The sequence below is a fragment of the Pongo abelii genome, chromosome 7, assembly GCF_028885655.2.
Source record: "Pongo abelii isolate AG06213 chromosome 7, NHGRI_mPonAbe1-v2.0_pri, whole genome shotgun sequence".
Lineage (NCBI taxonomy): Eukaryota > Metazoa > Chordata > Mammalia > Primates > Hominidae > Pongo > Pongo abelii.
Genome location: NC_071992.2, coordinates 97,019,632 through 97,044,564, shown reverse-complemented (window position 1 = coordinate 97,044,564; position 24,933 = coordinate 97,019,632). Strand labels below are relative to the sequence as shown.

Sequence of the window (24,933 nt, the reverse complement as noted above, 5' to 3'; positions counted from 1 at the left end):
TGAGACCCTGGCTCCCTGAGGGTTTTCACATAACGGCGATACCCTGAGAGGTTGCTAAAGAGAGCAGGATTAAACCTATACAGCCCTCAGAAGAATTAGCAACTGCAGCAAATAAATCTAGGTAGCCACTTGCTCAGGATGGACAGCTGCTTTGAAGACATTTTCCAACACCTGAGCTTCACTGGCTCCTAAACACCCGCCTAAGCATGTCGGTGTCTACATGCCAGGTTCTGGTATGTTTCTATAGTAGGTTGTCTATGAATAATTCCTCCAACTCTGAAACTAGACCAAACTGATTGGATATAAGAGAAGTGACACTGTCCCTCATTATTAAGTAGCCTAAATATCAAAAGTTTGATTCCCAGTGGAAGTAATTTTTTTGTGAGTTTCTCTGACTCTATAAGAGCTATTTTGACATATTTTCATGCAATAACCAAAAAGAATACTTTTACCTCCCTCTAACCATCCCTTATCTTTAAACCTTATTATTCTATTTATACTGAATATAAAACAAATATATTTTTAAAAGGAATATGAAAAAATGTATGGCTCAACTTTGGGCCTGGGAACAAATTTTTCTCAAATGTAATGCGATGGTATGATGCTGCCAAGCTGCCTGGAGAGAAAGGCTGATTTTGTGACACATTTTAGTATCCAAAAGCAATAGAGAATTTTGACTCTGATAACGGATCTAATGTCTCCCTGAAGCTGTCAAAATAGAGGCTGATTGTTAATGAATTGTTCAGAAAAGAAAATGTTAGCAAGGTTGTCTTCACTGCCCCCAGCCACCCCCTTTTTCACCTTTTCCCACTCTACAGAAATTTGTCTACATCTCTTAGGCACTCATTGCTCTTGTGCATCCTTGCCCCAGGTTGCACTATCACGTCCAGTATAAGGAAAGGATCAGGTCCCAGACATATTTCCCAGTGTGAATGTAAAGCAAATTGTGAATATTAATTATTGAGTGCTCACTTTGTGCCAGGAACTATACTAAGTGCATTATATCTAGTATCTCATCGAATCTCACAATAACCACAAGGTAAGTAAGTACTATTATAATCTCTAATTTACATATAAGGAAACTGAATAAAGTATAATAAATTGCCCAAGAGATAGTCAGCAGTTGACCTGGGATTATAGCCCAGAAAATTTGACCCCCAAATCCATGCTCATGACTATTCTTCTGTGTCAGTGGTTCTCAGACATTGGTTAGCATCGGAATCACATGGACCCAAACACTTTGCAAGTTGAAGTAGCCTGGGCATCTGTGTTCTCTTTATTTATTCTCCAGGTGATTCTGATTCCCTCCAAAGTTTGACAGCCACTATCCTATAAATCCAACACCCTCACACAGGTAGAAATCAAAGCCTTTTTTAAACTGTAGAATTAAAATATTTACAGGTACAGTTTCCAGCAATCATAAAGTAACTGGGAAACATTACAGGCAAAAATGAATGCCCTTTCTTTTTTCATGGTCTTTTTTGTTGTTGTTGCTATAACCTTTAATCTTTCTCTGAGACAGTATTTTATTCAACATGTCAAAGAGCCTCAAATGAGTAAACCCATTCCTGCCAAAATCATCATATGGTTCCAAAGGTTCTTCCCAACACTGAGGGAATTTATGATTCAGAGGGAGACCAGAGTCACTCACATGTTTTCATGAACTGACTTCATCGCTTTTGCTGCAAAGCCCATGTTCCTCAACACCTCAGTGTTGGTGTGTGAGTTCTCCAGGGCTTCTCTCTGGAACTCAATGGTAGAAAGTGTGCCATCGATCTGAGTGAGCTGTTTCTCAAACCTCTTCTTTCTCTTTAGTGCCTGTAATGCAGCTAAATAAGAGAGAAGCCACATTTATTAGGAAAGAGAAAGAGACACTAACTCAAGAGATGTTTGCTCAGCACCACTATTGACTTAGACCTGCTGATAACTACGGACAATGAGTATACCAAAATAAACCTGAGAAATAAACAACTCACATTGTTCTCTCAATTACCTACGCCAACTAGTACCATCTCCAACATTTTATTATTCTTTTCTTCCAAAGATCTGGCAAGTGTAAGCGGATGGAAAGTCAGTTTTCCTGTTCCAAAACATATGCCATAGAAATGTTTTGTCAATGTCGGATTTTAGAAAAAGGATAGATAAAAATATGAGTAAAAATCATGCAGTAAAAAAGTAAACCTTTAGAGAACATAAAGACCTTAAAGACCGTTGATTCTAGCCCCATTTTCTTAAAGGCAAGTTCATTGAGACCAGGGAAGTGAAGCGACTTGCTTAAAGGCAGACAGTGGCAGCTGGAACAAGAACTTAGAATGCTGAGCTGTATGTCTTGGTCTGAAATGATTTTGAGATGGCTATTGAGGTTACATCTAACTGTGAGCATCCATGAATTCAGCACTGCTGGAGTTGTATTCAAGGATCAGATGGCACAATGGTGAGAGAAAAGAGCAGGGCCTTCAGAGAAATGATAACCAAATAATCTTCCCATTAACATTTTAACAAGATAACCTAACGCCTCACTCTAAAACCACAAAAGAAGTAGAGCCCTCTTGACTGTAGCAACTTGGAAGGCAACCAAAAAAGGCCCTAAAATATCTGTTTTGATAATGCATTTAGGGAGAGAGCGGGAAAAGAGCAGCAGCAGAATGTTAATACGAAAATAAGTGATAATTAAATGGAATTGGCAAAAGAACTCAAATGGTTTTACGGTTTCAAAGTAAAGCAGGTAAGTTATCACAACAGAGATTTTGGAGAGAAGTCTCTCTTCTAACTGTTTTCATCCATTTCTTCTTGTAATTGCAACAAATTTGATTGGTTCATTCCAGTGCTTTTTCTATGGTGCACAAAGACTCATAGCCATTATACTTTCTTGGTGGATTTTATTGTAATCAAGTATTACTCTCTATCCAATTCATCCTTTTTTGCCTTGAATTCCATTTTGTTTTATATTAATATGCCAGTTTTTTATTACAATTTGTCTGTAAAAATTTTTACATAGACCACTATTTCAAAATTGTTTTATTCTATTTTTATATACATATTAAAGACACCTATATTACGCTACATGAGTGTTTAGTTTTTATGATTGTTTTTGACCCATTTAGATAGTCTCTGTTACTTAATGTAAGATTTTCACTCAGTCTCATTTATTGTAGTAACTGGTATGCTATCAATACCGTCTCTTTATTGTCATCTTTTTTGTGTTTTCTGTTTGTTATGCTTTTTGTTCTCTTTCTGCTTTCTGTCTTTATGTAGATTGATTAAATTGTCTTTGTTCATTTTTTCCCTTTAATTGTTGGACAATTGTATATACTGAATTTATTCTCTTAATGGATACCCTTAAGACACACATAATTAAACAAGTTTTCTTCTATGTTGAAAATTAATCAGTATCTGTAATTTATTGTTCCCAAATAAGATTCCCTCCCCACTCCAAACCCTGAAAGTTTTTATTGAAATAATCTGCAATTTTATTAGTTCCTGATGATTCATAGAGTTTTTTTAATTAAAAAGATTTCCAATTTTAAGGAAATCTTTCTTAACAATTGCCCTAAGCTTCACAGACACAATTTTAACAAGCATAAGCTTCACAGACACTATTTTAACAATCATTTATAAATTTCTTACTACTGTTTCTTATATTCTATATTGTCCTCTTTCTTGGATTGCTTCTTTATTTTACTGGAGCAAAATTTACAGTATTATATTTTCCAGAAAAGGTGAATTGATATAAATTATTTAAATGCCTATAAGTCTGAATGTGTCTTTATTTTGCCTCAAACTTGAGTGACAGTTTGGATTTTTACAGAATGCTAGGTTCAAAATATTTCAAAAGATTATCTTTGAATAGCTAACTTTTTTAAAAGTTTGATAATAAAATTATTCTCATCCCTTTGCAGGTAATCTCTTTTCTTGTTTCCTCTCCAAAAATGTTAAAGACTTTCTTTTACATTTTAGAGTTAGGAAATTTCACCAGTATGCATCTAGGTATGTATCTTTTGTTTTTTGCTTTTTCCAGCTGAGCATTCGGTGAGTATTTTCAATCTGAAGACTCAAATCTTCCCTCAGCTTGAAAAAATTGTATCTTATTATTTCTTTTATCACTCTTTTCTCCTCTGTATTTCTATTATCTTCTGAAATTTCTATTTATTTTTATTTAATTATATATACAATTACACACACACCCTGAAAACATTCTGTTTTCTTTCTTTTGAAATGCCTATAATATAAGATAAACATTGTATTCTTTGGCTCTATCCTATATATTTTTTTGTTTTGACACAGGGTGTCACTCTGTCACTCGGGCTGGATGCAGTGGTACAATCACAGCTCACTGCAGCCTTGAACTCCTGGCTCAAGCAATCCTCCTGCCTTAGCTTCCAGAGTAACTGCAACTACAGACACATGTCACCATGCCCAGTTATTTTTTTTTTTTTAATTTTTTTGTAGAGACAGGGTCTTGCTATACTGCCCAAGCTGGTCTCAAATTCCTGGCTTCAAGCAATCCTACTCCCCTTGGCCTCCCAAAGTACTGAGATTGCAGGTGTGAGCCATCACACCCAGCCTTCCTTGTCTTTTTGATCTATATTCTGGGAGAATTCCTTGACTTTATTTTCAGATCACTAATTTAGTCTTCAGCTATATTCATTCTACTTTTTTACGCTTTTTTAAAAAATTATGTTTCTAACTTCTAAAAACTTGTTCTTTAGTTGCTCATTTTTTAATGGCAGCCTATTCTTGTTTTATAGATGTAATTGCCTCTTTAATCTCCCTGAAATCTCTGCAGCAAGGTTGAATTTCTCCCCAGAAAATGAGGTTTTCTTTTCTATTCCATCATCAGGCTGCAAATTTTCCAAACTTTTATGCTGTACTTCCTCTTGAACACTTTGCCGCTTAGAAATTCCCTCCACCAGATACTGTAAATCATCTCTCTCAAGTTCAAAATTCCACAGATCTCTAGGGCAGAGGCAAAATGCCCCCAGTCTCTTTGCATAGCAATAGTGACCTTTACTCCAGTATCCAACAAGTTCCTCACCTCCATCTGAGACCAACTAAGCCTGGACTTCATTGTCCATATCACTATCCGCATTTTGGTCAAAGCCATTCTACAAGTCTCTAGGAAGTTCCAAACTTTCCCACATTTTCCTGTCTTCTTCTGAGCCCTCCAAACTGTTCCACCCTCTCCCTGTTACCCAGTTCCAAAGTCACTTCCACATTTTCAGGTATCTTTACAGCAGTGCCCTACTCCCTGTGGTACCAATTTACTGTATTAGCCCATTCTCTCACTGCTATAAGGACATATCTGAGACTGGGTAATTTATAAAGGAAAGAGGTTCAATGGACTCAGTTCTGCAGGGCTGGGGAGTTTCTCAGGAAACTTACAATCATGGTGGAAGGGGAAGCAAACACATCTTTCTTCACATGGCGGCAGGAAGGACAAGAATGAGAGCCCAGCAAAGAGAGAAATCCCTTATTAAACCATCAGATCTTGTGAGAACTAACTTGCTATTGAGACAGGATGGGGGAATCACCCCCATGATTCAATTATCTCAACCCGGTCCCTCCCATGACACTTGCAGATTATGGGAACTACAATTCAAGATGAGATTTGGGTAGGGACACAGCCAAACCATATCACAGAATTACAAAACACTGCTGAAAGAAATCAGAGATGCTATAAACAAATGGAAAAAATTCCATGTTCATAGATGGGAAGAATCAATATTGTTAAAAAACAATTAACAGATTCAATACTATTCCTATTAAACTACCAACATCATTTTTCATAGAATTAGAAAAAATACATACTAAAATGCATAGGGAACAAAATATGAGCCCAAATAGCCAAAGCAATGCTTAGCAAAAAGAACAAAGCTAAAGGTACCACACTACCTGACTTTAAACTATATTACAAGGCTATAGCACCCAAACAGCATGCTACTGGTACAGAAACAGACATATAGACAAATGGAACAGAATAGAGAACCCAGAAGTAAAAACTACACACCTACAACCATTTGATCTTTAACAAAACCAACAATAACAAGCAATGGGAAAAGAACTCCATAATCAATAAATGATACTGTGATAACTGGCTAGTCATTTGTGGAAGATTGAAACTGGACCCCTTCCTGCTATCAAATACAAAAATCTACTCAAAATGAAATAAAGAGTTAAATATAAGACCTAAAACTATAAAAACCCGAGAAGAAAACCTAGGAAATACCATTCTGGACATATGCTTGGCAAAAAGATTTCATGATAAAGTCTCAAAACCAATTGCAACAAAAACAAAAACAGACAAGTGGGGTCTAATTAAAGCGTTTCTGCATGGTAAAAGAAACCATCAATAGAGTAAGCAGAAACCTACAGAATGGAAGAAAATATTAACAAACTATGCATCTGACAAAGGTCTCATATACAGAATCTATAAGGAACTTAAACAATTCAACAGGCAATAAACATGTAACCTCATTTTAAAGTGGGCAAAGGACATGAACAGATTCTTCTCAAAAGAAGGCATACATGTGGCCAACAGGCATATTTAACAAAAGTTCAACATCACCAATCATTAGAGAAATGTAAATCAAATTAAAATGTAAATCAAAATCATGAGATGTAAATCAAAATCATGAGAGATACCATCTCACACCAGTCAGAGAGGCTATGATTAAAATGTCAAAAAGTAACAGATGTTGGCAAGATTGTGGTGAAAACGTAATGCTTATATGGACCTGGTAGGAATATAAATCAGTTCCACCCCTGTGGAAAGCAGTTGGGAAGTTTCTCAAAGAGCTTAAAACAGAACTACCGTTCAACCCAGCACTCCCATTATGGGTATATACCCAAAGGAATATAAATCGCTCTACTAAAAGGACACACGCACCCTCATGTTCATCACAGCACTATTCACAATAGCGAAGACAAAGAATCAACCTAGATGCCCATCAAACCATGAATTGGATAAATAAAATGTGGTACGTATATACCACGAAATACTATGTGGCCATTAAAAATGAAATTATAGTCTTTGCAGCAACATGGATACAGCTGGAGGCCATTATCCTAAGTGAATTAATGTAGGGACAGAAAACCAAATACTGCACATTCTCACTTATAAGTGGGAGTGGTATCCATGGACACAACAATGAGAACAATAAACACCAGAGCTTAATTGAGAGGGGAAGGTCGGAGGAGGATAAGGGTCAAAAAACTACCTATTGGGTACTATGATCACTACCTGGGTGACAAAATCATTGGTACACCAAACACCAACAATGTGGATTACCCATGTAACAAACCTGCACATGTACCTACTGAACCTAAAATAAAAGCCGAAAAAAAAAAAGAGGCTTATCATATTAAATCAGAGCTGTGTGAGAGTTTTCTCCACCACACAGGGAGAATTACCAACTGACCTGTGGATCCGTATCTGCTGGTGCATTTATCACATTATAGTAGAATTATTTCTAAAATCTATCCTACCTCACCTCTCCTATGCCTAATTATAAGCCCTTGGAGAAAACAGACAGCATCTTATTTACCTGTTTCGCCAGCACCTTGTTGTCCAGTTCCTGGCACCTGGCCAACAAAATACATAACAAAAACTAACATTTATGGATTATTTGCCATATGTTAAATTGGTGATAAGTGCTTCATGTGCATTCTGTGATTTATGACATTTAATTCTCACAAGAATCCCAAGAGTAGATATTGGCCATTTTACAGAAATAAAATGAATAGACATTACGTGAATAAATTTGATAATTTTGCACATAGAACAAGAACAGCATGATATAATCGAAAGAGTGTGGCCTTTCAACACCAGAGTGCGAATCCCTCTTCCATTACTTCACAGATGTGTGTTCTTGGGCAAGTCACATCCCTTCTTTGAGCTTTAGTTTGCTGTTCTGGAAATGGGGATTATATCAGGCTGGGTGATTATAAGAATTAGTGATAATTTATAGAAAACACCTTATATAGTCCCTGTGAATGGTAGGGATGTAGCAACTAAATAAATAGTAGCAATTTATACAACATTCATAATTACTAAGCTTGCATTTTTATTTATTTATTTTTTTTTTTTTTTTACACAGAGTCTTGCTCTGTCACCAGGCTGGAGTGCAGTGGCGCGATCTTGGCTCACTGCAACCTCCGACTCCCTGGTTCAAGCAATTCTCCTGCCTCAGCCTCCCGAGTAGCTGGGACTATAGGCATGCGCCACCACGCCCAGCTAGTTTTTTGTATTTTTATTAGAGATAGGGTTTCACCATGTTGGCCAGAATGGTCCGATCTCCTGACTTCGTGATCCACCTGCCTCGGCCTCCCAAAGTGCTGGGATTACAGGTGTGAGCCACCGCGCCCAGCCCTAAGCTTGCATATCTTATTTCTGAGACTACCACATAACAAATTACCCATTTGTTTTACCATACCTCATCATAACAGAAACATAATATTACAAAACATTTCTACATTTCAATAGGTACAGCAAACAGTATTATTCAGCAGAGTATCCTATGAAGCTAAACTCCAAATATACATCCCCACCCAACATACCCGGAAGTGGAATCTTCAGAGTGCACATCCTCCCTATCTCGTCAGGCTGGTTCAGTGCCTATACACATTTGGAACCGAACTGGTACCCATTGACCCTAAGGCATCACTCTTTTTTTTTTTTTTTAGCAACTTTTTAAGTTCTCCATTAAAAAATATGTCATATTTCTTAGTAAAAATTAATTTTAGATAACTTTCTGAAAATCTAGAAAAGCAATTTGGTATAAAGGGTGGAGCTCTGAAGCTCTAGACCTACGTTTTAATTCTACCTAAACCACTTAATACCTGTGTGTAATAATCGTGATGCATGATCTGAACTCATTTTAAGTGACGTTCCCTCACGTGCATGACAAGAACAACAGTACCTAGAAGACAACAATAGAACATCATGCTCTAGGGTTGTTTACCTTCAAATCTGGGCTCTCTCATTCACATGTAAGGCTATGTGGCTTTACATAAGTTGCTTACTGAAAAATGGAGATATAACTCATTTAGTTGTTGAGAAGTAAATGAAATAGTATTCATAAAATGTTTCGTGCAGTGGCACATAGTGAGTGACTACTAAATATTAGGGATCTTTATCATCATCATTTCCTTTGTAGGTTGTCAGAACCACATGGTGGGACTCTCATGGTATGACACTGAACCTTACAATTGTTAGTCATTAGTAATAATCAGTTCTGGTTTGGACATAATTTTAAACACTTATGTTAGCATATGGTTTCTGCTTTTCAAAATATTTGGGAAATTTTTAAAAATTCACCAATACTTGGGGTCTCAACTTACACTGTAATTCCCATACCACACACTACATATTGGCCCAACCAGAGTCCCAAACTCAGAGGGAGCCAGGCAGATAATGAAATTAAGTGAAGTAGCTAAAATGTCAGGGAAAAGGTCTTCTTTGTTTTTTGTCCTGTGAGAAAGAAAGAAAAAGAGAGAACTGTTTTTCTTCTATAAAAATAAAAACTAGTGCAATGGTGGCAATATAGAGCAACAGACACTGGCCTCAGTATAAGGGAATCAAGAGGAAGAACTGGAGACCCCAGTGATCTGGGAGCATAAACCTGATCTAATGGAAGCAGCACTGCTGGGATTCAGTGCCAGGCTGCCTTGCAGACCTGTAGTCCCAGACTACCACATGTTCAAAAGAAGCAAGAAATCCGGATTTCCATGCAAAATTCCCCAATTTTTACGTGCTATTTTACATTTTTCTAAAAACCTGTGTGAATGAAACCAGTAACTTCTGCATGGCTGGATCAGGTCCTAGGATACCTGACATTTACTATGATTTCTGCCTGGCACGTTAAGCTTCTCCCAAACATTAAGACAGGAGGCTTTCGTTTCAAATAGCCAAGAAGAGTATGTGAGTCTCCGTGAGCTGTTTCTTATATGAAATGATGATGCCACTGATACATTATGAGCTGGACAGGCCTTAACCTTGTTCCCTAATAAACAACTTGGGAAAGAAGCAGCTGTATTTTTTCAAAGGCATGCAACAAATGCTGCAAATCAAGCATTGCTCCTGATTTGGCCAAAAAGGACATTTTCAGAGCCATGAAATTTAACCTGTGTAGACGGTGCAGTTCAATCTTCCAGACTCCTGTATGTGCTTTTAAGCAGCTGATGAGACCTGGACAACATCCTTTCTAAGACAAAGGAATCTACTGTATTCCTTTGTGGTAGAGAAACAGCCAGGGGTTTTGTCTCCTTGCATAAGAGTGATGTTCCTTCAGCAGTGGAGTTGCAGAATAATGTCCTTTATGTACTATTGCTAACAGGATACGTGAAGAGTCCTTACTGCAGCCCATTGGGGATTGGGACTAAAATGCAAAAATTACCCATTTGAACCAAAATTTAACTATTCCTATGCAACTCCACTACGCTGCCAAGGGAGGAAGGCTTTCAGTCATTTATGCCAAATAATTTAAACTAGCAGAAAAAAGTTTCAATTTCATTGCTCATGTAATGTATAGGGTGTTTTGGTTTTAAAAGTCAACCTGTTCTTCATTCATTTGGGGTGCATAAATGTGCACATTGTTAATCCATTAGTCAGCACACAGGAAGAACCTTTTAGGAACCATCATATCCAGTGAACACAGACAAACCTGTTTTTGAAAGGTGAAACTGCATTATAATAGCTTTTCTCTGTCCCAGCAATGATCTCTAAAGGGCTAAAAGGTGAGGCTTTAAAGAGTAAGCCCAGATATGAGAATGCTTAAGAGACATGTCACACACAATTGCTTATGTCATTTTTTGCTTTTAACTGGGAAGGCTCGTGATCATGTTTTATTTGAGGAACTTTGGTGTAAGCCCTGTTCTTACTCATATACAAATCACCTCATTAATTAAACAATACCTTCTATTTATGGCACATTGTTTTGGTTTTCAAAAAGCACAATCTGAATAAGCATCATCATAGACATTTCCCAGATGGAAAAAAAACAAAATGTATCTGCTCAATGTCACAGGTTAGATTGAAAACAACTGGGGAAATAGAAAATTTTAACACACATTTGGCCAGAGGCATCCCATTATGAATTTCACTGAACTTCTTTACTTTTAAAAAATACTCTTTATTCATTCATTTCAGTCACTTAACAAGTATGTATTAAAGATCTATGACATGCCTGGCACTGTGTTAGGCACTGGAGGGACAAAGAAATAAGGCTCCAGTCTCAGAGAAAGACAAAATATGAAATGGGCAATCACCTATTCATCATTCAGCAAGCATTTATTAAGCACCTACTATGCTATAGGCACAGTTCCTGGGGATACTAACGTGTAAGTTACATTCTTTACCTCAAGTAGTAGAGAAGATGTAGAGGAGAATAAGAAGAGATATGTACAAGGTGCAGTGGGTACCCAGAGTAATTTATAGGCTCTCTCTGGAGGGTAAGGGAAGGCTTCACAGACATCGCTGTAGCAGTAACCTTGTTCAACAGGCCTTACTCGGTGAGCAGTTCTATTTACATTACCATTTCTTTTCATATATGGAAAGAAATATGGCTACATTTCTTCTATGTAGATAAAGTCCCCAGTGACTCTCTATATGTATACTCAACACATTGATAAATAAAGAACATGAATGACGAAAAAGGTATTACACAATGGGTTCCTTCCATCCCCCAACCCTTTCTCCTACTACAAATCTCATACCAATGAAAAGTTTCCATCTGAGATATATTAGAAATTGGGAACTATAAGCCTCAAATATAGAGCACATCTTCATTTTAAAGATTTGCACTCCTGCTTGCCACAGCAGCTGAACCTTATATGTAACCTTCATATTTTTGGAGGTCTCATCAATATTAAATGTCACATGGAGGGTAAATAGCAATCTAGAAGAAGACCAACACACAACAGTGATATATAGGATTATATAATGCTAAAGCAGATGCCTGAGAAAGCAGTAAAAAGGAATGAGATTTCAGAAAGTAAATAAGAGATATTCTAAGGGCATTTGGAAGTGCAATATTGCTATAAGCAAGCTAGTAACTTTGGACTGAATTTTGTGTTTAAAAAAAGGTGATTGATTAATACTACAAAGTATAAAAGAGGAGAAAAATAGGCTGGCTGATCAGTGCCCTCTCTCTTCTCCAGAGAGATAGCAAATGGGCAAAGGAAATTAAGGTTATTTTCCAACAGAAATGATGCTCCTTATTGTAAAGAGCTTGAGGTTGTTTTTGAAGATGAGGCAATTCCTGCTATCAGGATATCATGCAAGAGAATATTTAAAAAGGTAAATCTGAGAAGGGAAGTTCATGATCTAAAAGTGCCTTGAGTTGTCAAAAAAGGAAGAAATGCTTGCATAAAAGACTTATTTTAAATACTAAAATTCTCATCTCTTGTAATTAATTGCTTCAGAAGTCAATTGCTGGGCAAGAGAAATTAACATATTTGACCAACATACCAATACATTAATTAAAATCTATTTGATATTCTTTGTAAAAATCCAATTAATTGTTTGATACCAGTCAGAATATATAACTAATTGAATAAATGAGTTTTTTATTTGCTGCTAGTGTTATTAATAACCCTAGAAAATGGTAAATTTTGTGGGCCTGTTATCTTCTAGAATATTTTTTAAGTATAAATATGAAACCATATTTATATATTGAACAGAAAAACTCAGAAATAGCTGATTATGCTTAATTTTACAAAGTAGATATCTGTACCTACAGATGTAATTTATTATATATATTATGTATATATTTAATATGATTCAATTATCTACTTGTAAAAAAGTATTCCTTAGTCATATGATGCAGCAATATATCATAGCACTGTGCCTGCGGCTTGCAGATGCTCTACCACGTGAAGTTCGAGAACCAGCAAACTGTATTCCTTTAGCCCCTTTCAGTTCTCACTGTCTGTGGTTCTATGACTATTCCTTTGAGCCCCTAATGTCAAAAAAACTTTAAAAATATATAGCTCCTCAAGTTAACTGTTAGTATTTGAAATTCTTTAAGATTAGATTTACCTTGAAATTGATGATGAACTATACTATTCTTTAATGTTTTCAAATACAAGTAACACCAACAAATCAATATAGTTTTCATAAATAAACATTTTCAAACTGCTCACAAAATGATAAAGCATAGGCTCTTACATATGGGGTCTTTGAAATACTTGCAAATTAGTTGACCATGATCATAATTTTTTTCTACAGTTAACACAGTAGAAGTTTTGAGTTACAATAATATCTTTGTTCAAACTCCAAGGTTATATTTACTTTCACTTTATATATACTAAATATATGGAAAGAAATGATAATGTAAATAGCACTGCTAAGCAAGCAAGGCCTGTTAAACAACGTTAGTGCTACAGCAAATAAGACACACCCAGTATGACTATATAGCATATAACACCATGTGATAGAGCCAAAAAGATTCACTAAGACTTCATATTTAAATAAAGAATAAAATGTCCAAAGTGCTTGTTAGATATTTAGTTGCATAATTTTATTCCTCTAAATTTCCATCTAGACTAAACATACACATGTAAACTTTATTTCATTTAAGCTGGATAGTTGACATTGAATTTTAATTTTTAAATCAAGAATTTAACTTTTAATGCAAGGCTTCCAAACTGTTAACAGAGAATGACCTACTTTTCCTTGCCTGTAATTTTAAAATTACCATTCTCGTTTGCTTGCTTTTTTGGGGCTTGTTTTGTTTTGCAAGTAGTGATTACAGTGTTGGTATTTTAAGTCACTAGATTCGTAGATTGGGGAAGAGATGATGGAGGTTGTGCAGAGCGATAGTAGTGGGGGCTTCTAGCTACCTGGAAATTCCTACAAATGAGAAATACCTGAAAAAAGGGCTTAGCGGTGGTTAAAAAAGCCATTGGTCTAGGTATAATAGCTCTTACTGCTTTAAACCATGATCTCAGAAGCTTTGGACAGGGTCCTAAATCTTTCCAACAAGCAATTCCCTATCAGCACCAGTTGCTTGAAGTAAAGAATCAAAATGTCTAGTACAGGAAAAGTCAATTATTCAAAGAGTGGCATACTGTATGTTTCATATTTAATTCAGACTTTTGTTTGTTTTAATTTTATTTTTTCTTCTTCTACAAACTTTTAAACTAACTGTGTATTTGTTAAAACTTCTATCAAATGATAAGCAGAAAAGGTAGGAGAAACTAAAATTACCAGTACGCATGAAAAGTATGAAACTAGCTAAGTTTACTAAAGCAGATTGAGAATGTGACATTTAAAAATAAATCAACAATATCATCTGTATATTTTAAGTTCTGTGATAATTTTATTCCTTAAAAGTACATATAGATTCACATGTACTTAGGCATAGTACAAAAAATGAATGTCAAAATAGATCATTCTTACCCATTCCAAAGCTGACCCCCAAAGCCAAACCTTATAATTTTTTTTAACTGAGTATTAGATCCCTTGTCTTATTTATCACTGGTTAGAGTATCTGGTACTTTTCCCTTATCTTAAAAAATCACCTGAAATAAGTCGTACTAAGTACTGAGAAATAAACCAGTAGTACTAAGCACATCTGTAGGTAAGCTCACAGTACTCTCTTGCCATAATTCCTTGAAACTGTGTAAATCCTATGACTTTGGCATAATCATGGTGTTAGTAATACCTTTTCTAACTTATTCTACCTTATTTTCGTTGACTCAATAAACTGCAAGGTAGTATAAATGAAGGGAATTATATTATTTGCTTAATGTAAATATTTCCCCAAAATGTGGTGCCTTTCATCCTTGTGGAATTTAAATGAATAATAATAAATGTTTAAATATTTACAATACTGCTCCAAATCCGTGAAAAAAAACTAGATGTAATGTTATGTAACATAAGAAACAGTAGCAATTGCCCTTCTAGAAGTTGCTACAATCCATCAGCAAACTGTGTCACACACACTAAAAGCAAAATTCTAGAACAAAAATACTCCAGTTTCTGAGGAGTTAGAAGATGATGATTACTCTAAGCCAATATGAGTTCACAGCTATGAAAAATACCAAAATAATTTCATAGGCTTCTTTTCTTTTGGTTGCGGATACTGACTCAAGGAAAAACTGTAGATCATCCACTAGCCTCCAAGCATTACACACTTCAAAATCACTCAGTCTTTGAGTACCAAGATCCTGAACCTTATTCCAGATCCCTTGAAACAGAATCTCCTGGTGTGACATTTTTAAAAAGCTCTCCGGAGAATCTGATGAAGGTAACACACTATCAGTTCAGAAGCCAGCATTTGTGAACCCCAGGTGTGTAAATATAGTTCAGTTTTAGGAATATTATTCACAAGGAATATTGAGGGCATTGCTGAATAAAAGAGAAAAAGCTGGAGAAATAAGATGATAAGGACTAGAAATGTGGGTCAGGTGTATTTATAGCTAGATGAACATCTGAATTCATTGAGTGTTGATCTGTCTAACTGGGATTATGCCTTAGCTCCAGGGGTTCCCAAATCCCCATTCATGTCCTGTTAGGAACTGGGCTGCAAAGCAGGAGATGAGCGGCAGGCCATTAAGCCTTACTGCCTGAGCTCCATCTCCTGTCGTATCAGCAGCGGCATTACATTCTCATAGGAGCGAGAAAGCTATTGTGAACTGCGCATGCGAGGATCTAGGTTGTGCACTTCTTATGATAATCCTGTACCTGATGATCTGAGGTGGAATAGTTTAATTTCAAAACCATTCCCCCTACCCGCCCAACAGCCATGGAAAAATTGTTTTCCATGAAACTGGTCCCTGGTGCCAAAAGGTTTGGAGACTGCCGCCTCAGCGGATGAAACACGGTTGCTATCATGCAAAGGCCATCCTGAAATGAAGTCTCTAGTGGCATGCCAAGGTTCTGTCCTTGGTTCCATCTTATTCAATATTTTAACAACAACTTCTACAACAACAATAGAGGCTGCAGATCAAATTTGTGGCTAATTTAACTCAAAGAAATAGCTTGCATATAAGACAATAAAATTGGAATTAAAATCTTAATTCTAAAACAACTGAAAATAAGAGGATATTTAATAGAAATAAATGTCAAATACTAAATGCAGCTGAACATATTGATTTCCATGGGAGTGTGGGGAGTAATTTGGCTGGGAGTTTTAACTCTTTCCACATCCAGTGGGAAAAAAGCAAGTGAAATGGGTATCTGAAAAATCATATTCAAATTGAGACTGTATTAACAGAACAAAATAAATAACAAGCCCAGGCCACTCTGTGCTGGCCAGTAACTAAGGGTGCAAGTGCAGTGTTAGTCTGTATTGGATCCTTGCAACGGCTCAGAGAAGAGAGGGAGATAGTGGGGAAGCTCAAAGTTTAAAACAACAACTTAAGTGAAGAGGGTTCCCAGGGCTAGGTGCCCAGGTCTCAGGTTTCCCCACTGTGGGGTGAAAGCCCAAGCGGAGCTTCTGGTAAGGGAGGGAAATTAGGGATGAAGGTTGAGGGGAGGATCATGTTTCCATTGATCTATCTTTTCCAGGAGAGAGGTAGTTGACTGGGGAGTAAGATCTGGCCTAGGTATTGGTTGTTAATGCCCCAGGGATAAGACATTTTTTTTTCCACCCCCCTACCCTCCAGGCCTTAGAATACTGAGTATGGTACAAAATAATCAGAAAATCAAAGGCACACAAAGCAATGTATTTTAATGACTGATTCTCATTTGAATAGTGGATAAGTCTGAGACACGGTGACAACTGTCTTTACTAAAAATTAAAAAAAAAAAAAAAACAGCTGGGCTTGGTGGCGCACACCTGTAGTCCTAGCTACTCAGGAGGCTGAGGCAGGAGAATCACTTGAACCCAGGAGGCAGAGGTTGCAGTGAGCCAAGATCACGCCACTGTACTCCAGCCTGGTGATAGAGCAAGACTCTGTCTCAAAAAAAAAAAGAAAAAAAGAGTAAGCAGAGAGAAAGGTGGATAGATATTTCATCCAGTTATCTGAGTGATGATAGAGGAAGGGAAAAACAATACGAATGGGTGAGGAAGAAAATAGAATAAATAGTAATCCCTTCCAGTTTAACAGCTCATTGAATAATACTTCATAGATTCTCAAAGTGGGGAGCAGTCATTGAGTTACTTGTTCAAAGTCCAAATTTCTGGACCCTATAATTAACCTAAAAATTAGAATCTTTAGTGAATACTTATGAGTGAAATATACAGAAGGAATTCTGATGCAGGTGATCTGAGTACCACATTTTGAGAGACTGTCTTAAGAATGGAGGTTACTAGGTAAGTTATATCTCCCAGGGGAACTTCCATCAAGCTCTTGCAGTCTATGGCTGTGTCGTTTTACCTGAGCCATGGTTTTGCTATCACTAGTTTGACATTCAACTAGCTGATCTCTTTACACAGATGTCCTTCTGATCTGCAGTGTCTGAGGACTGCAGAATTGAGCTCTATGACAACTATGATAAAAAGCAAAATTAGGAGACCGAGGAGGTTCTTCCCACTGAGCTGAGAGTGGGATTGTGCACACTCCTCTCCAAAGAAGATCAAGTCCACATCATGATTCTGAAAGCAAATTCTTCCTTACCAATATAGCCCAGGCTTCAAAGTGAGAGAGCTTATTCAATAGAGGACTCTCTGTCCTGGAGACTCACTTCACCAAACAGACACCTGATGAAGAGGTAGAACAGCTTCTGAACCCAATTTTCACTGGAATCGTGTGTAATGATACTGAGTAGGGGTTTTGGCCAAATTTGCTTTCTCTCCATCTCAACCCTTAATCCTTATCAGTCCACAAATAACCCCAGACTAGATCCACTCATTTTCACATATTTACATATTTGGAGTTGCTGCTAAGCCTGGGATATGGCAAGCAATAGAGCTAGGACTGGGATGAGGGGGAAAAAGAGGCATGTAGGGTGCAAATTGCAAGGAGGCACTCACTCTCAGGGTCACATAATTGTGTCCTAGGCATCTCACCTGCCTCGTCCTTGACCTGCCCCTAGTGAGAAAACCTCAGCACAGTAAGGAGTCACTGAGGAGGGTGAAAAAGGTAGGCAAGGAACAGGAGACTTGAAGAATTGATTGCTCTCATAAAATACGTGAAAGGCCTTCAGAGGACAGATGAAGTAGATTTATTTGATGGTATTCCAGAAGACCAAATTTGGCCAAAAACTGGGCCAAGTACAGCTTTTAAAAATGTAATTAGTTTATACCAAGAGCTAATGTTTATAAAGCACTGCACTGAATGCTTTACCCAATAATGTCATTCATCCCTGCAACTCCAAGGATTTATGTCATCGTTGCCATTATGCAGATAAGGAAACAGGATTAGACAAACCAAATTATTGGTCTAGGGTCATTGAGCTACTAAGTGGCCAGGAAGGGATGGAAATCAAACGTAGGACTTTATTTGGCTGTCCGCTTTGAAGCCCAGGCTCTTAACTACAACACCAAGATACTTTCTATTAAATGTGCAAAAAATGGATTGGGATATTATATTTAAGCAATAAATAAATAAATAAAGCTGGAATAGTGACCTGTAAGGTGTGTATTGCCAGATCGGTGTGTATTGCCAGATCAGTGTGGCAGGAGAGTTCTGCAGTGTGCTGAGATATTGATACCCTTTAGCTCCCAAGGCCGGAGGCACTGGGATAGGAACAGATCTTGTTTTTCCACCTCCTTAACATTCCTATGGGTTTAGGCTTCCCATCCTTAACCCTGGCCCACAGGTCAGAATCAGGTGCACTTAAAAAAAACAGATGCCTGATGCCCACTCCAGTCGATTACATCAGAATAAATGGGGGTGGGCCCCATGCATCCAGGTGACTTTAAGATACAGTGCTCAGAAGAAGTAGAACAAAAAATTAAGTAATATATAAAAAGTTTGCTTTTGCACAAAGTAGATTACCACCTATAAAGCAAGAGTTATAGCACAGTAATCTAAATAAACTCAAGAATCTCTGGCCTCCTAAAGTTTTTAACCAAATTATAACTCAAGCTCCAACTGTTACTCTTTTGGATCAATAGAGCCTTGGATAGCAACTGTTGAAAAATCAATTTGTTCATGTTTACTCAAGTTCTTTTTGCTGGATGATGATGGTAACTGCCAAATAAATTTGAAGGGAGGAGAATTAGCTACCCCTGTACTACCTTGCTATGAGTTGTAATGAAAGCAAGTTTCAGACTAAATTCCGCATATACATTATTAAACAAACATACACTGGCAAGCATAAAAAATAATTTGCCAACCTGTCCCATGAGCTCAATGAAGTCCCAACTCTAGGTACTTTGAGGTGCTCCAATTCACCCTGCATGAAAGGCTCACTGAGGAAGACAGCAACGTTCCCTGGCAGGCGCTGTGCCCTATTAGAGGTGCACACCATCAGAAACCCACCTAAACTAAGGACTGGACACTGCACTGATTTGAGATCTAGTTTCAGGCACCATTCTAGTGTTCAGTTAATTACACACCTAATAGATTCATCCTGTTCATACATGGGGTGGGTGGGGAGGGTATCGGAAGTGTCTCTAAACTGTTTTAGCAATCCACATATTTAGAATACGTAGAATTTCACCAGTGAGGCCAGGCCCAGCGGCTCTTGTCAGCACTTTGGGAGGACGAGGCAGGAGAATTGCTTGAGCCCAGGAGTTTGAGACCAGCCTGGGCAACATAGGGAGACCTCACCTATACAAAAAGAAAAAAAAAAATTAAATAGCTGGGTGTGGTAGTGCGTGCCTGTGGTGCTAGCTACTCAGGAAGCTGAGGTGGAAGGATCACTTGGGTCTCGGAGGTCAAGGCTGCAGTGAGCCCTGATCACATCACTGCAATCCAGCCTAAGTGACAAAGCGAGACCCTGTCTCAAAAAATTCACCAGTGAGATCCCGTTTCTAACATTTATTTATTTATTTATTTATTTATTGAGACATAGTCTGACTCTGTCACCCAGGCTGGAGTGCAATGGCGCGATCTCTGCTCACTGCAACCTCCACCTCCCAGGTTCAAGCAATTATTTTGCCTCAGCCTCCCAAGTAGCTGGGATTACAGACACGCACCACCACATTGGGCTAATTTTGTACTTTTAGTAGAGATGGGGTTTCACCATGTTGGCCAGCCTGGTCTCAAACTCCTGACCTCAAGTAATCTGCCCACCTCAGCCCCCCAGAGTGCTGAGATTACAGGAATGAGCCACCATGTCTTGCCCCATTTCTAACATTTATTATGCTAATTAAAATTTTTCATTTCACCAGTAAAACTCATTTTGACGTTTAGAATGCTGTCAAAGCTTCTGTTGTTGTAAAGAAATTGATCTTTGAAGAATCTGAAGTGGCTAGGAGTGTGGCCTTTTCTGATATAATGCTACCTGGCCATTCAGAGAATATATTAGCTGACCAACCATCTCCAATAATAAAACTTCAATTGCACATAAATTATGTCACCCTGATTATCATATAAATTACAGCCATTCTAGCAACTGCATTGTGCCACACAGGGGCCATTTAGTAGTAAGTATATCAGGTTTTATTTTACTATTTTATATCACCTGGTGGCTAATAGAAGACAGTTAACTGTGTATATGAAGTTATGAAGTATATTAAGTTATCTGGTTTATTTAGAAGTTTCTGATATTGAGCGTGTTACCAACGCGTGAGCCTAAGATTGAATTCTTTCCATAGCTTAGATTACAGATGACCTCATGCTAACCAGCCTCTTCTTACTCCCAGAGTCATTCTAGAAGCTCTGGGAGTTTCTAGACACTAACACCAATGAAGCTTCTGAGGACAGAGTTAATGACTTTTCTATTAAAAATTGGGGCTAGGTGCAGTGGCTCACACCTGTAATCCCAGCACTTTGGGAGACTGAGGCAGGAGGTTCACTTGAGGTCCAGAGTTTGAGACCAGCTTGGCCAACACGGTGAAACCCTGTCTCTACTAAAAATACAAAAATTAGCTGGGCGTAGTGGTGCACACCTGTAATCCCAGCTACTCGGGAAGCTGAGGCAGGAGAATCACTTGAACCCAGGAGTTGGAAGCTGCAGTGACCTGAGATCCTGCCTCTGTACTCCAGCCTGGGAGACAGAGTAAGATCCTATCTCAAAAAAAAAAAAAAAAAAAAGTTATTTGCCATTCATACTTGCATCTATAACGTTCTTGATTTAAGGAAGTTAGATTGGTAGTCTTAATTAGCACTGTCTTTAAATTTTTTGTCTTTATTCATAAAGTCAAATTCAGATGATTTTTTATGCATTGCCAATTGAAGAGTACTTCTGAAAAAAATAAATAAAACCCACATTATTTTACACTCTCTCTTTGAAAACAAAAATTTACATTTTTACCACTTCCTAGAAGGAAATGGTCAATTTTTCAGATTTTTAAAACCAACGTCAGCCGGGCGCGGTGGCTCACACTTGTAATCCTAGCCCTTTGGGAGGCCAAGGCAGGTGGATCACCTGAGGTCAGGAGTTCAAGACCAGTCTCACCAACATGGAGAAAACCCGTCTCTATTAAAAATATAAAATTAGCTGGGTGTGGTGGCACATGCCTGTAATCCCAGCAACTCGGGAGGCTGAGGCAGGAGAATCACTTGAACCTGGGAGGCAGAGGTTGTGGTGAGCCAAGATCATGCCATTGCACTCCAGCCTGGGCAACAAGAGTGAAACTCTGTCTCAAAACAACAACAACCACCACCAATATTTGCTGAGCGACCATGGTAGACAAAGCTATACACAGATCCAAATAGATGGCAAAGGGAAGAAAACCCTTGACAGACACTAAGCAAATGTCAGAGTGTGTATCAGACTGAAGAGGAAGGGCCAAGTAACAAAATGACCAACAACATTTTTAGCAAGCCATAATGACACGGTCTTTCTTTAGAAGTTGCCATTGAATAACTTCCCAGAATATTTTCAGACACAAAGTAAAAGTAGAAATCAGTACTTACCTCTAAAACAGGCTATAATATGGACAAAAGTTATATGCAATATAATGGCCTTTTTATTGTTGGTAGTAAGTGGGCATAAACGCAGCTGGCACACTTTTACGGAAAGAGGCAGAGTTCTCAAGTTCACCTCCTTGAGACATCATTCCTTTCCTGCATTAAACAATGGCAGCATCCTGTAGAGTGAGCCAAATCTCCCCAAGGCTTCATTATGACTAAAGAAGCCCAACTTGAGGATGCAAATGTTTGGGTTTGGTGGTAAGCAGAGTTCTATATTGCCACTTCCTTTTCTGGGTCTGCCATTAACCTGGTGTTACAAGAGCAAATCACTTCAACTTCTCACTGAGTTTTTATCTGTGCCACAGGTGCTGTTTAGAGGTATTCCAACAGAAGGAGCAGTATACTGAAGAAATCAGTTAACTCTGGCAAAGAACAGGTGTTCAAGGTGCAACAGGAACACCAAGAATCATTACTGACTCAAAGTCTCTTGTGTGTGCCAAAAGTCAGTGATAGGAAATTTAATAATTAATTCCTCTACCTTTTTTTTTTTTAAGACTTCAACTGCCGAACGTCCAGCTAAAGCTTTCCACAGCTGAGGAGCAAGGTAAACCACAACGTACTAGAATATCCTTTTCTGAAGATTCACATGCAAGTTAAAATGTGTAATTTAATATACAAACATACAGCAGAAAACTTCATGGTTAGTGTTGGAGTCAGCAAGGCTGGCCTACAAAAAGCTGAACCAGGAGCAAAATTTACAGGGGTGCAAAAACACTCAGTCATCAAGACAAATAATATTTTAATGCAATATTTTTTAAATTCAAAATTAATATTAAAAAATCCACAATGAACAAATCATCACATTATAAAAAATAATGTTAAATAAAGAAGTGCTGTACATAACAATATAAGAGCTAGAGGCAAATGAAAAAAATCAATACCAATCCTGTCTTTATTTAAAATTTTGATATTTTCTTCATCATTTCTTTTTTGGCATTGGTTCTGAGTCCTTTAGGTATTGCATTAAAGTATTGTTCATCTTGATTACTGAGATTTTTAGGGGCCCCTTACCAGTTCCTAGAAAAGACTGCAGGAGGAAGCCTGGCCACCTGGGGACCTCGGTGGTGTGGGCCCATTGTCCCCAAAGGAAAGGCTAGAGGCAGATGGGCTCCCGCCTGTGGGCCAGACCCCAGCCTACCTCGCTTATTCTGCGTGCCGTGCTTCTTGGCCAGGGCGATTTCTCTCTGGATTCGATTTTCCAGGTACTCTTGTTTCTTGCCCAGCATCTCCTCAGTCTCCCGAAGTCGGACCAGGGCCTCCTGGGGACTGGGAGCGGCTCGGCTCTTAGAAGAGCCGCCCCCTTTAAAGAACTTGCCCAACTTGCTCATTGCTGTGGAGTTGGGAGGGCGAGCGATCCCGGGGGCCTCTCGGGAGCTCCCCGGGGCCGCGCCGAGGGGACAGGTGAGCAAGGCAGTCCTCTCGGGGACCCAGACCGGAAAGGCGGCGCTCCTGGGAATCAACAAGTCGTCCTGGACAGGTGACACACACTCCAGGGCATTTCCTGGCTGCCATTTCGGCCCCGCCCCGCGGCACAGCGGCTGGGCGGGGAGGGCACCGCTGGGACGTCGGCTGGCCGGCGCCACCCGGCCCTCTGGGAGTTGAGCGAGAGCAGAGAAAAGTTGAAAAGACCGACAAAGACTGTGGGAAGTTGGCTTTTAACCACACTAGGGACGGTCCCAGGAACGAGGAACTAGTTTGTGAATGGCTCAAAGAAAAGCAAACGGATGTCCAGGGGTCTTGTGCAGGACCTGAAAGTCTAAGTGCGCAAGACTGGACATGCAAAATGCTTTATTCCATGAGTGTCTTTTGTGTGTGCGTGAGCATAGTGTTCCTGTATTCAGGCCTCTGTTCCTGTGAATAAGAATATTCAGATCTTTTCCTCTACTTAGAGTGTATGCCATGTAGGTATGAGTGTGTGGGCACAAAGGCTTCCAGGATATTTGTCTGCCACTAGGATGCAGATGTGTGGGCAAGCTAGGAGCAGCTGCTCCTACTGGGCTTGTTTCTGCATTTGATAGTCCGGGCAGGTTGATGTGTGCCTGGATGCTAGTTGGCACAGAGTAGATTCTAGATCATCCTTACAGGACTTGAAGTGGGTGAAAGATGGTGGCCATCTCTTTTCCTAATGTCAGGACTTGTGGAGTGTGTTGGTGGTTGGATTCAATTCTATAACTACGAATCCGAAGTTTTCTGAATGATCGTCAATGTATCAAAAACCTTAAATGGGGCTGCCCTTGTGTTTGGCTCTATGTCAAATGCTATTACATAGATACCTAAGTAACAAAAAGTAGAGAATATTCTGGAGAAGAGAAACATTCTTTTGTTCATGCTTGCTATCTCAGCCCATCTATTAGATCTGCTGGCAAAGAATTTAGTAAGATGAAAGGACAGCCATATGTAATGCTTATAGATGATGCAATACTACTGCAAACCTGTGCCAAGCACACTACAAAGAAGTGGAATTATCTATGTTTTACTTTTCAAGGATTGCCATGTGCTCTGCATAATATAGCCCTATTTGAGCAACGTTACGCAACACTACCAGAACCTATTTTTAATTGTTAGCCAGCCACTGTTTAAGAGGGAAAAAAAAAACACCCATTACTCTGACAAATTCACCTTGATACCCAAGATCAATAACCCAATTTTGTCTGCAAGCATACGAACACAAAGCAGCAAGTTAATCTATTTATCCAACATTGGCATAGATAGCATAAAATTTTGCCAAAGAAATTGAACACTTTCATAGGAGCCTTACAGTAAACATCTTCTAACACACAAACATGTGAACTTATCATTTCACGGTAACTGCAGCCAGCCACCTCCTATCATTTCCTGGCTGGCCATGTAAAGTATGTATGGTCTATAACACACATTTTGCTCTAATTTCATGTGTATTATAAGTTGTAATAAGTATTGTTTTTCTTTATTATCTAAACATTTCATGAGTAAGTTTTGAAG

The 24,933-nt window shown here is 38.4% G+C and overlaps 1 protein-coding gene across 1 annotated transcript in view; it reads right to left on the bottom strand.

The window, feature by feature from the left end:
* Positions 1-23,569, bottom strand: part of CHMP4C (charged multivesicular body protein 4C) — a 28,205-nt gene extending 4,636 nt beyond the window's left edge. The window contains exons 1-2 of the mRNA XM_002819218.5: positions 23,111-23,569; positions 1,652-1,829 (exon numbers count right to left, since the gene is read on the bottom strand). Coding sequence (XP_002819264.1) covers positions 1,652-1,829; positions 23,111-23,300 — 368 coding nt within the window. The 5' untranslated portion in view covers positions 23,301-23,569. The remainder of the gene's footprint in view (positions 1-1,651; positions 1,830-23,110) is intronic.
* Positions 23,570-24,933: the final 1,364 nt, after the last annotated feature.